The sequence below is a fragment of the Vanessa atalanta genome, chromosome 11 (assembly GCF_905147765.1).
Source record: "Vanessa atalanta chromosome 11, ilVanAtal1.2, whole genome shotgun sequence".
Lineage (NCBI taxonomy): Eukaryota > Metazoa > Arthropoda > Insecta > Lepidoptera > Nymphalidae > Vanessa > Vanessa atalanta.
In genome coordinates this window covers 4,349,685-4,363,389 of record NC_061881.1, presented here as the reverse complement: position 1 = coordinate 4,363,389, position 13,705 = coordinate 4,349,685, and the positions used below count along the sequence as shown (strand labels likewise).

The window sequence follows — 13,705 nt, the reverse complement described above, 5'->3', positions numbered from 1 at the left end:
TTTCACATTTTGTAAGAACTTTGTTAGTAATTAACCGGACGAGCTTAAAGAGGAGAATAATTTGATGATGCGCTTAAAGTGCAGCGTCATTAGCACAATTAAACGAAACAAAAAAATAGTTCAAAATATATTTGGAATTTCGATTTTTTGCGAAGAAATTTTTATTCTAAGCACATTTATAATCCTTATTCATAACATGTTTCGCAATTTGTATATAACTATAACAAAATACATGCATATTTATAATATAAAAAAAGGGTTTCTTCAGTATTCGTAGAGTTTTTCTGCCTTGCGTTACAACCTGCATCTAACCTTAAGCTGAGGCCTGACCCTATAATTTCTAAACAGGTTCCAAAATTGGCGACTGAATTTCGCTCGAGGCAGAATATTTTAAATGCTCCTTTATTAAAGGGAAATGAGATATTGTAATCACTACCTAGTTGCTCCTTCACGTCCTCTGTACATGACTCTCTTATTATTTCGATTTGTCTTTTTATAATTCGAATTCGAGAGCAATTGATTTCATTCTTTGTCTTCAACGTGAAATATTTCGTAATTTATTCCAAATTGTTCAGATCGATTGAATTATAAGTTTCGAAAACATTTTACCATGTAGGTTATTTAAGTATTGGTTATTATACTAAGTACAGTAACAATTTGTGATTGTCTCAAAGCGTTTCGTTTATAAAGAGATAAGTATATTGGAGCGAATTCTACCGAAGTGTCTATTGCATCTTGCCTTTTAACTACATACTAGTACAATGTGAAAGGATTTCATTCGAAACATGCAGGTTCCACTATGTTTTCGAAATCGAAAATAGTGCTTACCCGGATTAGAATCCGCAATCTTTAGCTTGTTACGTTTTCTATTAAAATTACAATGAAATAATTTCATCGATCTATATAAACTAGTTCGCTATCTACAATACGGTAGCTGGAAAATAAATGCGGTACCACAATTATTAAGCTTCAAGGTTATTTTAAAATGGCCGGCGGTATACTCTAGTAATTTGTAAGTACAAGTGCCTTTACCCAATCTTTTGTATAATGGACGAACCTCAATTATTTAAAACGTGCGATAATGTGGTTTGAACGAAGCAAACTTGCCTCCGCTAAAACAAGTTACGATCCAAACACTATATGAAGTTTGAGAACTTCATATTATTCAAGTCGTCTTAACTATAATGGTTGCACAATACCTACTAATTTCTATTTCATTTGTCAAACTTGTTAGCAAAGTTAAACTCAATATGATTAAATTGTTTTCGAAATAACGATATTTAGTATATTGCCGTTATTTCGAAATGAAATATAAATTCAACTCCGTCTAATTAATTAATTAATTTATAAAACTCAGTACTTAAAGCAATTGTAACATTCCGTCGCATTGACGACATTTTGTAGATATTTGATTTAATCTCAGAGATTATTTTAAACAAATTAAAAGCTGCTTAAAGAATTAATACCGCATTTTTTAAAATATTCAATGCGTAAAATCAAAACGTACGGGTAACTGCCTGGGAATACGTCATGAGTCATTCAAAACCCGCCGCGGACGGTGCTCTACTTTACAACTTCGATGCGCGTCGAATAACAAAATACAATGTTGAAGCTAATCTAATAAACGACTATCTTATAAATTTATATTATTTAAATCTATAAATTTATAATGATAGTCTATATTATTTTCAGATAAAGTTTTAATATTGTTAATTGACTTGATTTATCATAGTTGGAGGTAAATTTAGTAGCTTGTATTTACATTTATTGTGTAGGATGTAATCATTCTAAAGAATGTTTGCTGTTTCATCGTGAGTAATTGAATGATGTCTGCCAATAAGTTGTTCTACTAAAGCTGAATTAGCATTCAATATAAACTCTGTGGGAAAATTCAAAGAAATTAAATTATTTATTTTCTTACGGAATTTGCATAATTTTACATTTCATTTCATCCTATTCCATGACTACATTTTGGCGAAATAAAAGGATTTTAAAATATTCGCATATATTAGTTTTTTGTAACTAGCAGCTTCGATTTTACTTTTCGCACTTCGCTATGCATCGCACTTTACTTGAGTTTAGGTTATAAATCTTTAGTTTCTATAGAATGCAGACTAACGCATCCGTGACTCATGATACACGTCAAGAAGAGTGCTCTAGTTTATGTTTTCGATGCGCATCGAATCTAAATTAGTTTTTATACATACAAAGAAGCACAATTATTTATTTATAGATAAACAAACATTTTTTTATTACTACAAAATTTATATAGAATAACAGTTATATAACTACTTATAATAATTAATAAAAGATGTAAAGAAATATACAACTTTGTTGTTAATACTCGAAAAAACAAAAACTTCTTTAACAAATACTTAAGCATGGCTAGACAAATGAAACGACCTTGACAAGTAGTTCATAAAGAATGCTCTACGTACTCAATAGAAGCGTTTGTAATGGTTCCCCAAATTGGCTCGTCCGTCCACCGCACACAATCAAAACAAACACTGAATACACACAAAAATAACAACATAATAGCCCGTAACAGTCGCAACTCGCAAGCCATAAACTAATAATGGGGGAGATATGTTTTATGGCTTTCAAGTTTTGAATAGGTACGCCTAAGTTTTTTGAATTTTAGTGCAGCAAAAATCGTGTACGAGTGAGCACGCTTGTTTGAACTTAGCGTGTTGATAATATAATTAATAAGTAGAATGCGTTAATCAATTGCGTGCAGTGAAAAAGATTGACGGGTCCGCGGTATGGCGGAGGAGGTGCGCATGCGCTTGTATCCCGCCTGTTCGCGCGGCGCGCCGGCGGCCATCTTGGATAAGGATCGATCATAGGTGTGCAGCTGTGAAGTGATAAATATGAAACCCGGGTGCATCTTCGTGTGCGTACTTTCTTTTTGTGTGCGACTGTCGATGAAAGCTCGCTGTGATCTTCGGAAACTCATGCGCCGCTGCAAAAATAACATATATTTTATTATAATATTACCATTATTTTAATCTGAGATATACCTACTTTTGTATTGGGTATATTTGGAGTGAGTCTTTGTGAGATCTAGTACAACTGTAAGGTATATTTTAAATTAACTAGTTTGTAAGTTTATTTATAACTTGAAAATGAGTTTCAAAGTGTTAAACTAATGTTGTCTCAGTAAAAGTTGCATGTAATTAATAAATTAATTGTTTGCTTTGCAAAAAAAAAACTATATATGTTCACATACACTTTGGTTAAAGTTATTCGGTTTTTTCTAGCGCTTGGGAAGTCTATAATTCATGCAATAAAAAGTATCTAACATGCACTTACTGTTACACAGGTCATAAGTTAGCCAGTGATAGCTTTTACTATAGTAAGCAAATTATAAGGTAAATAGATAATTTATTCGTATAAAAATTATATACACAATTCTTATTTGTCTCAATATAATTATAGACTGTTGATTCTAATACATGCATAATAATTTATTAAGTTATTTTCATATTAAAGGTAAACATTTAATATAACGTAGCTATATACCTATGTGCTTATGTATATGTATTTACGTTTAATAACCTATGTAAATTGATTTCACCTAAAAATTCAAGTGTGTCTAAGTAGATAATGCTGTATGAAGATAGTAAATGAAATCCAGCTCACGCTGGGAACCGCGGGGTCAGGTTATTACGCGTTGCATTGAAAATCATCGGTTACGTACAACCGAACCGTGACTCTCTACAGTAATCTTACAATTGTTTCGATTCCACTCTTTGTTTGTTGAGAAATTGTATCGGTTACTTTTATTTTCGATTTCATAACCCATTGAGAAATCTATAATTGGTATTTTATTAATGATATAACTTACCCTTAAGAAAAATAGTTTTATTTTTTAATGTGACGTTGTGCTTATACGTATTACTTTTAATTTAAAAATAAATTATAATCGTATTTTTCATTAAAGATTAAGAGAAAGGAGTTTACATATTTTATAACATAATAAGCTTCTTCTTAAATCTTTTATACAGCTTTAAAACCGTAATAAAAAATAATGATCAATAGTTTTCATTAAAAATGTTTATAATTTCGTAGAATTTCATAATAGTTTACGAAATAAATCTAGGTATATAATCGTGTTATGTTTATCATGAAATGTACATAATGCACCATACACTATATCTACGTTTATGGATAAATAGGTATTATTATACATTCGAAGTTAGTCGGTTCGGTTGCCCGAGGGTGTTATTTTAGGCCACATATCCATATCTCAGCTTTATTTTTAAATTATTATATAAATATTGTATATTTTAACAGAAAGAAAAGATGATAAAGTGTATAATTATTACTATCGCAGTAATAAAAATAATATAAAACAGTTATTTATATAAATTACGTACTTACTTACAACTTAGTATATTTGCACATAAATATTACACTATATTCTTAATAAATATATAGTAAAGTAAAAATAAACACTATGATCGATCGGAAAACGCATAACAATATAAAAGAATCAAACTATATTCAAAGTACATTTTGATAGAGGCCGACCGAAACTGGATTGTTGGCAGGAAACGAAATCAAATTTCGACCAAATTTAAGAGGATTGTAATAAATAGAATCAAATTTTTAATAATATCCTACTAGGATATTATTAAAAAAAAAAAAAAAAATTTTAATAATATCCTAGTAATTTACTTAAGTTAATTATTAATTTTCCGTATTTTAAAAGGAACCGAAACGTCGATCAGTTTTATGAATTTTCACAATTTTATTATATATTTATATTTTTCACGGCCATTTAAGTCGATCGTCAAGTAGAGCGATTACTCAAATGAAATTATATGAGAAACTCGAACCGCTCTGTGCTCACTAATTACACGTGTAGCTTGCAATCATATGAAAGGGCGGCCAACGTAATTATGAATAAATATAACACAGATTATACTCATATTTACCGCAGGAAATCATAGACGGCTCATTTAAATACATTCAGTTTTTCTCATTTGAATACAACTATGTACCTTTAACACTACAATTATAAGAGACAATATAACACACGTTGCTGGATTTCCTTTGACCTGCGATGAAGTATTCAACTAGTATTTTTCTAAGTATTTAATTAAAACTATAAAAAGAAATAGCATAACGCATTTTATTGTGGATTTTTCCTTGGAAATGTAACACTCACGTGCATTGAAGTAAAAGTGCTTAATGGTTTACCATAAAAAGTGGGCGTGAAATAGTTTTTTGTATGCTATTAAAAGACGATTCCGTTTTAATTAAACAAAAATATAAAGATAGTATTTCCATTGATTTCAGAATACCATATATTTTCGCTCAATATGGCGAACACGCCTTATCTTCGCCGCTTGAAGACTGCTCGGCAATTAATAATTTTGCACGATCCACGGATCCACCACTACAATCGACCGAACAAGAGTTTAGTGTGGGCTCAATATATAACTAATCTATTATATTTTATCATTAAACATTTTTTAGAAATCTTACGACTTCGTTTAAACACTCATTGGTAATGTTTTAACGCTTCGTTTATTCGAGTAACGATTTGTCATACTTTAACATTAAGCATTCAGATCGACGTGTACGAGAGACGATAGCGTAAATTGTTTGTACATTATTATTATAATCGCCTTAAACGTTTCTTTGCACAAAATAGTTGACGCTGTATGAAGTATGTCGTGTTTTATAAAATTGCGCCAACTTATTAAACCGAGCCCTAACCCGTTTCTAGTAAACTATTAAACCATATTTAATTTCACATAAACAGTGCATGGCAACATACACCTCGTATAAATAACCGCACCACCTTTTCATTCGATGCAAAAATCTCAAATATGTCAAGCGATAATAATTTTTATTCCTTTCACACTTACGCTCAGTTTTCTAGCACACGAAAATAACACCTTTTCTGTTCTCCGAACATTAGGTGGACTCTATTGAATAGGATATAGAGGCAGTTATCGCTTGACGATTGTTGTGCTTTGTGACATTGTAGAATTGCTTCCTTGATATAGAGGGCTTCGTGCCGAAACCAGCGTTTAACAGAACAATGTGTCTTCTTTTTAAACTAAGTCGGTTAATCGTGTTGATTCTACTATGGCTTTTTACTTGAAATGCTTTTTATTCAGTGCTTTTGTTACATTTTACAATGACATAAACATTAAAAATGATTAGGAACATCGTAAATAAAACTAAAGGTAGGTAAATAAGAAACGCCGATAAAGAACGATTTGAATGAATCCATTCGCACTATCTTTAAATTAAATTACAGTATCTTAATGTGTAAATTGGAAATTATTGGAGAATTATTCAGATAAAACATTTTAAAGCGACTTTAGCGCTTAAAGAATAATATTATTTATAGTATTGTTATTTACGATAGTAGGGAATCTAAAAAAATATTTTTAATTAATATGCGCTATGAAAATGAATAACGATGTTTATGAAACAAATGACTTTATTTATCTCGGTATGTGATAAATCAGAATAAATACGTGCAGTGCACGCATGCAAGTTCAGTTACCTCTCCCATTAGGCACTTGCTACTTTTTAATTATTCTTAATCAATCACACGTTATGTTATAGTCCGTGTCGAATCTTCTTGATCCGTCACGCCACTCTAAGATTCGTCTCGGATCTCGATATAACGATCAATAAAGTTTATCACACCATTTCGGTAGGAATCCGATAATTATCTACCAATAAAATTTTATAGACGATTCGATTGTTAGCGTTTTATAGTCTACGAGTGGTGAAAGTTCGAATATCAATTTTTCTATTCTTTTTCTATGCTAAATTTTTAATATTCTTTAATTTTGTATAACGAAATGATGGCTCCGGCACTGAATAACTAATTCCGTTAATAGAGAATGGTCAAAGAGAGGTTACGATCATTCCAAAAATTGAAATATTCACGGCGGTAAGAGAACAGAAAGCTTGCGCCGGCGCCGATATCCATGATGTATGGGCCCCTCCACATACTTAACTCATAAACCCTTCTAATATTAGAAGACACAAACATGAAAATATACCTGTCCTTTTCTGGTAGAGTTCGTTTACTTAGATTACAAAAAATCTTTACATTTATTCATAAGTAATCGTTACCTATCTATGAAACTACCTAATATAAGTTTAAAAACTTGATAATAATAGATTCGAAAAATATTTTTTTTTCTATTAATTTTTATAAAAAACATTTTTTCTTTTTAAAATTTTCATGGACCTAATGTTTTTAATAATTTGAAGATAGAGTAATATAACTATTTATTAATTATTTTCGCTTCAGTGACGTGTTAAGGCAACTTAACTTTTGTTATAATTGTTTCATAGAAAGAGACAACGATAATAATCAAGGTTCTTCCTTATCTCATAATAGTGAACTACAACTCTACAAAACGGTTGAAAGACTAACTAACGTAAGTGATACATGCGGGTAAAAAAAAGACGTTTCTATTATAGACTCCATTTTTTCCTAGCGGCCGATGTCCAAAAAAAGTCGTAAATTATAATTTATTAGCCCACAGGACAACGAAATTAAGTTATCCGCTGTTCCCAATCAAAAGCGGCGTTCCTTTAGATTATTATTATACAGGCTGTAGTAGTGTTCGGAAATTCGTATGTAGCGGACGTTCAAAAATAGTCCAGTTCCATATATTGTAGCCGGTGCAAGTCGCAAGAGGAATTCTAGTGTTCGTTATGCATGTGGCGTCAGAGTTGTTAAGGCGTCGTCGTGACCTACCACAGTTCAATTTGACGGCGGCGCGGCAAAGCACTCCGATCATGCTATGCGACCCACGTATCGCCAATTTACGCGCTATAATCAGCAACTTGGGCAGCTGTCACCTTCTGAGAAAGTTTCCATTCCAATATTGGTATTTATCTTCGGTTACCTGTTAAATGAAGAGTACGAATGCGAAATAATCGAGAAGACTGGATAGCGTAACGATTTTCGTTAAAACAATGAGAAGTTTCTTAGATAGATGGCGATTTGCTTTTACTTTTCACACGCCTCACGGGAGATGTGCTTGACGGTCAGTGCACGAATGTTAGTATCAACGTTGTCCGCGCAGAATTATAATGAGAGTTTCCTTCTGAACTGCACTCGCGATACATAAAACATGCCCGTCGTCATGTTTACAACGGAAAATACGATCGCGATCCGTGTGTTAAGCGCAGTTTTATAATGTGTTTTAAATTAGCCATTAAACATAAAATTGAATTATCGGAATTGTGACTTGCAAGTGTTATATTCAAGCCATTGACATATGTGATTCGGTAGTCAATGAGATAAACCACTGTTAATAGATATATTTACTTTAATCCTTTAGTTAAAAATGTGTCAGTGTTTTTAAGGGGTCAAAGTCCGCGTAGTTTATGAATGCGAATGCACGAAACCGGCGCGCCGCGAAAATATGTCTCGACAAACAAGCAACACCCAGCAGTCTTCAGCAGTTTGAGTTACGAGAGCCATAAAGGCTTAAAATAGAGTAGTTGTTAACTTTAATATATAAAAACGAAGTTTATTTATACTATGATTATTTTCTTATTTGCAGAATTAAGATTGAAAGACGTTTTTAAATGTAGAGTAGGAACTAATGATAGAAAAGCGTATAGTTTTATGAGTATTCTGACAATGCTAACATTTCCCAAGATAACAAAATATTATCCTTTTAGACACACAAATTAAATTCTCGGAGTTATTTAAAAAATGTTTGTATATGCATAATTTATATTTGCTTAAATAAAATACAATAAAAAATATCGACCAATTAAAGTTACATAACTATGTAAATATTATTTTGGCGACACATTATGTACAGATGCGGAATAGTATTATATGCCTTTATGCAAATATTATAAATACCAGCAAAACATTATACCCTAATTCAATAATTTATGCGCTACGGTCTGTCATTTCAACTGTTTATTTCGCACGCGTACCATAAGCGCATTCCAATATAGACCAGTCAAACTGAAATTATAGATACTATAATAATTTCCTAAAGAATTTCTAATGTAGGTATTTCAAATACTTGACTGAGATGTTGAATGAATAAGCTAGTGAAGTTATTAATATTTATCGTTTTCTCGAATTCGAAACGTATGCTTTTATGGAAATTTTAGAAACGATTTCCCTAAGTACCTATTACTATGTTTATTTACATCGTATTTTAGTTCAAAATTTGTTTTTATCGATAGGTCATTATTTAATAATAGAATATAATTTGTATTTCAATACCATTTTGTATTATTTTCCATCGCATTTGTTATATAACTTTTTATTTATGTTAGAAAATAGATTAGGTACAAGTAAAATATGTTATCTATTGTATATTTTAGTGTGTATTTACTTTAGGTAAAGGTAGCAATATGCTCGGAAGCAATACATCGATGTAATAAGTATGGTGTTCTCGTATTTTCTGTAATGTTACAATATTTTATCCATTCCACGTTTTTGATGGACACAGTAAATTATACGCTTGCCATTCGACTTATCATTAGGACAATAGCTAGGTATTTATTAGTTATTGATTTAATGAATATCGATTGAATTGTTCATGAAATTCAGTGGAATATTCGTACGTGATCAGATATATATTTTTTTAGCGTTCATTATAAGCCAATGAAGCGTTAATCTTTAGAATAGTTAGCCTGTTAATAACACTTTTTTTAATGAAAAATATTGAAATGTACAACATGATTAAAAAACCAACGACGATATCGTTGGCTTTATAATTGCGTAACTAATGATATTCATATCGAGATCCCCTTTTTCTTATATTTGTACATTGTTTTAAATAATTATTTTATTATTAAAGTAAAGAAACTAGAACTCGCGTCCTTAATTAAATTATTAATCATAAAATAAAAAATATTATTATAACGTATGTGTATACAAACGGAGTTAATCAAAATGAACGCGAAGGCTCGTGTTAGGTGGTGAGGGCGAATGGCTACGACCTCCGCCCTTCCGGCCCGCTGACCTCGCTAAAACTGAAACTACGATTTAGCGCTATTAATCCAGTATAATACTTAACTTACCTTCGATTCTGAATCGAATCAAGTATTACCGTTGAAATCTCTTTTATCTGCATATTTAAAGTTATTACAGCGTAGTTTTGTATTAATAAAAACAGATGTTTGATTTGCATATCTATAATAAATATATAACATCCGTTGTATTCGTTTGTGAGATTAGGATTTGGATTTTAATCTATTTCGAAATTTTATATGCCATAAAAACTATCGTAATTGATATATTTGGCTACAAAACCAATAGTTTTCCTTTTAATAGTTATCGAAATCATATTAAATGTCATGAAAAAACAGTAATCCATTGTTAGGAAAGAAAATAGTTCCTATAACAGTCGCTTATCCAATTTTAATCCTTATCACAACCGACTTAAGTTTACAATCGACATATTTTCATCTTATAAAACAGCATTAAATCACAAAGACTAAATAGGCTTTAGCGTCAGTTTTCAATTTCAATAAATGAATGAAAACAGTTAATTTGAATAAATTAGCAATTAAATACGATAAAAGACTCCTCTATTTACACTCAATAAGGATTGATGTATAAACAGAATGTCGTGACGTTAATAGAGTTTGTATTGGTTAATAATATTGTAGTTTAATTTATCGCATACATGAAATTATAAATACATGTATAAAAGTATTAACAAACATTTTAATATCAAACAAGCCACTAACTTCTATAGCTAATCAACTGTTATCAAAAGCGGTAATATATAATGAATTGTAAATGTATCGAAGCACGTGTGGGATAAGCTTTATTTAATATCTTTCATAAAATTTTAAATGCAACTTCGTGGCAAATGAGTTGAAAATAATTGTCACTTAACAGATACCGACTTCGGGTCTAAAGGTTCGGATACTGGGTATTTAAGTGTAAAGCCTGCCTCTCGATCGCAGTAGCGACTGAATTAAGATAATGTTCACACCTGTCCGCGTATAAACGTCACAATACGAGCCCGATGCAGTAAGACAGACAGTTTACGACTCTACGCCGACAACTCGAATATTTTTTTAATAATTTTACGATCATCGCCTAAAGTTATTAATGTCGTTATCGATAAATGACATCGCTCTCATTGAGATTATTAGAAGGATAATTTGTATTTATTTTTTAATAATTTATCACTTAATTTGAGGATTACAATTATAGCACCTTTTTGCATATAAAAGTGATTACTTTTAAATGATAATTATGAGAAATAAATTAAAAAAAATATTTTTATTTTTGACAAAAGCTGAAGTGTGCGCTACCTACAAGCGGGCCGTCGCGCGTCGCGAGGCAACTAACGCTCCCTCCTTTTTATTGCGGTTCTGTTTACAACATATTTTATAGGATCAGCTGCTTGATTGCGTCACTACAGATGTTAGAATTGGTATTTTAGGGAAATTCGGAATTTAAGTCCATTAAACTAATTCCTTCGAATATATAATTATATACATTTTAAATGCATTTTAAGACAAAATCTAAACAGAAAAATCTACACAGCAAGCATAACTATTACACGGTACCAAAATCTTTTACTTTTAAAACATAATGGCCTTGCAAAAATAAACGTACAAATGTTATTTGAAATAGAGATACAGGATATATTTTTATTAGGTTACGTAACCTTAAAAAAATGTACGTTGTAAAAACTTAAATTTTAGGTAATTTGCCCAATAAAATTGTAAAGATTCATGCGGTCAGAATAATAAAAACGTAACGTCAGGTACAAATCTATTATTTACCTTGTGTTCTGTTGAAATCTTAACTGCTTTACAATTCAAAATGGACGTTGCGTAATTATTAACGGTCTGAGTTAATTGTCTCATTCAAAGGACAACTGTTTTAAAATCTTTCTAAAATACTGACCAAGGATTCGGAGAAGTAGTTTTTACCTTTTTACAGTTGCTTCGTTTTTTATAGAGAAGGCTCATAAACCCTCGCCTAACGATAATTTTACAAATATACCCACTACGTGTTTAAGTCTCGTCGATAAATAATCTTCGTATGCAAATGAATTAGGTTAGAGATATGCTGCATTAATTAATTTAAGGCAGGTGGCCTATTATCGATCAAGTTTAAAATCAGTTCTCTTATTACGATAAAAATCTACGGTCAAACTGAAATTTGTCTGAAATCAAGTTCATTTTTAATTCGGTATTCTTATACAGACTCGTTTTAAAAATAATTGCTAGAAATATTAAATAATATTATCATTGTGGCAACAGGAAAGCCACTTTCGTAACTGCTTTTAACAGTGTCTGGTCTTGCCCTTTGTAGTTATTTTATGAACGCGGCAACTTACAATAAATGACTTAAGCTTAATTGTGACGTTGGAAAAGGAAACATTAAACCGCCATGTATTCCAATTAATATTTTTACGAGCACTGAAATCACGTCCCGAAGACCTTTATTGTTTTATTATTACATATTTTTTTACATTAAATGTATATATAAGTTCCTAAGTTTTCCTGACTTTCATACGGAACCCGTCCCTGTTAATCCCGTTTCTCATCCGCGTCACGTGGTCGCCGGGTCGTTCCGACCGCGTATTATTGAAACCGCGACAGTCGCTGCACGTCATAAATCTCAAGTCGCGTCTCTCCATTGTTCCCGCTGATGTCAAAGATCAGCAATTTGCCATTGTTATGCTGGGGCTTTACCTCATACTACATTAGTATTCAGTCATAATTAAAAGTTTTGAGGTTTTGATTTAGTATCGGCTTATGTAAGCATGCTTTGTGATAGCTAAATAAGATCTGTTTGATTTACTTTCAGACCAGTTTGTTCTTTCACCTCCAGTTTTCTGATTCCGGATATGTCGACTGTCGCCGACTCGTCTACATATTTACGAAACTAAAATTCATAAAATACTCGCCTAATACGCGGAAGAGTTAAATATATCGCGATGTTTTTAAACATCCTCATGTGAATTTAATTAATGTTGTAAAATACAAATAAAATTCTCGGCCTTTACTGCGGCCATAAATAATTTTAATATAAGCGCTAGGTAGTTAAACAGAGCGTCAATTTGCAAGATATTCGTAGTCCTTTAACTTGTTTTTCGAGCCCGAAGGCAGACATAGTTCTTTAGCGTTGGTACAAAGATCGATGTAATTATTGTTAACAGAGTAATATTTACTGGTTGAATTGAATATAAACAACATTAATTCAATCAGAACTAAGGATAATAACTTTTTCATTAATTATATATTAAGAAGATGTGGATTTTTTGTTTTCATACGTGACTAATGTTCAACCGTTCTATTTTAAATGATATAATTTTTAACCTAAATGTAGTCGCGGGGACGTGTTCGCCGCTGAATTATCGACCGGCCAAATTGTGAACAAGTTCAAGGACCCAATAAAAAGCAAGTACCCACGTGGTTAAACGTACAATTATGGAACGTGACGAACTATAATAACGTCTCCCATTAGTTGAGATACTGTGTGTTTACAACTTTACATTGTAGTTTCTCACTCTCGCCATTCATAGACACTGTATAGAATCTAAAAAGCGCCTTCAAACCGGACGACGTGACAGTACTCGGTATGATTCGTGAATTAATTTTTCTATTGATAAAAAATATTTTTAATAAAAATATAGATATTTATTTATAGAGACAAAAGTAAGTTATCGCTTTTAAAAGTCATTGTTTTATGGTAATTTCTATAAGT

At 31.4% G+C, this 13,705-nt stretch overlaps 2 protein-coding genes across 5 annotated transcripts in view; one reads left to right on the top strand and one right to left on the bottom strand.

The window, feature by feature from the left end:
- Positions 1 to 13,705, top strand: part of LOC125067199 (homeotic protein ultrabithorax) — a 119,352-nt gene that overhangs the window by 3,427 nt on the left and 102,220 nt on the right. The gene's annotated exons all lie outside the window — the stretch shown is intronic.
- LOC125067200 overlaps positions 2,322 to 13,705 on the bottom strand; it is a 53,080-nt gene continuing 41,696 nt past the window's right edge. For all 3 annotated transcript variants that reach the window (XM_047675651.1, XM_047675650.1, XM_047675649.1), the window contains one exon: positions 2,322 to 2,962. In XM_047675651.1, coding sequence (XP_047531607.1) covers positions 2,841 to 2,962 — 122 coding nt within the window. In that variant the 3' untranslated portion in view covers positions 2,322 to 2,840. The remainder of the gene's footprint in view (positions 2,963 to 13,705) is intronic.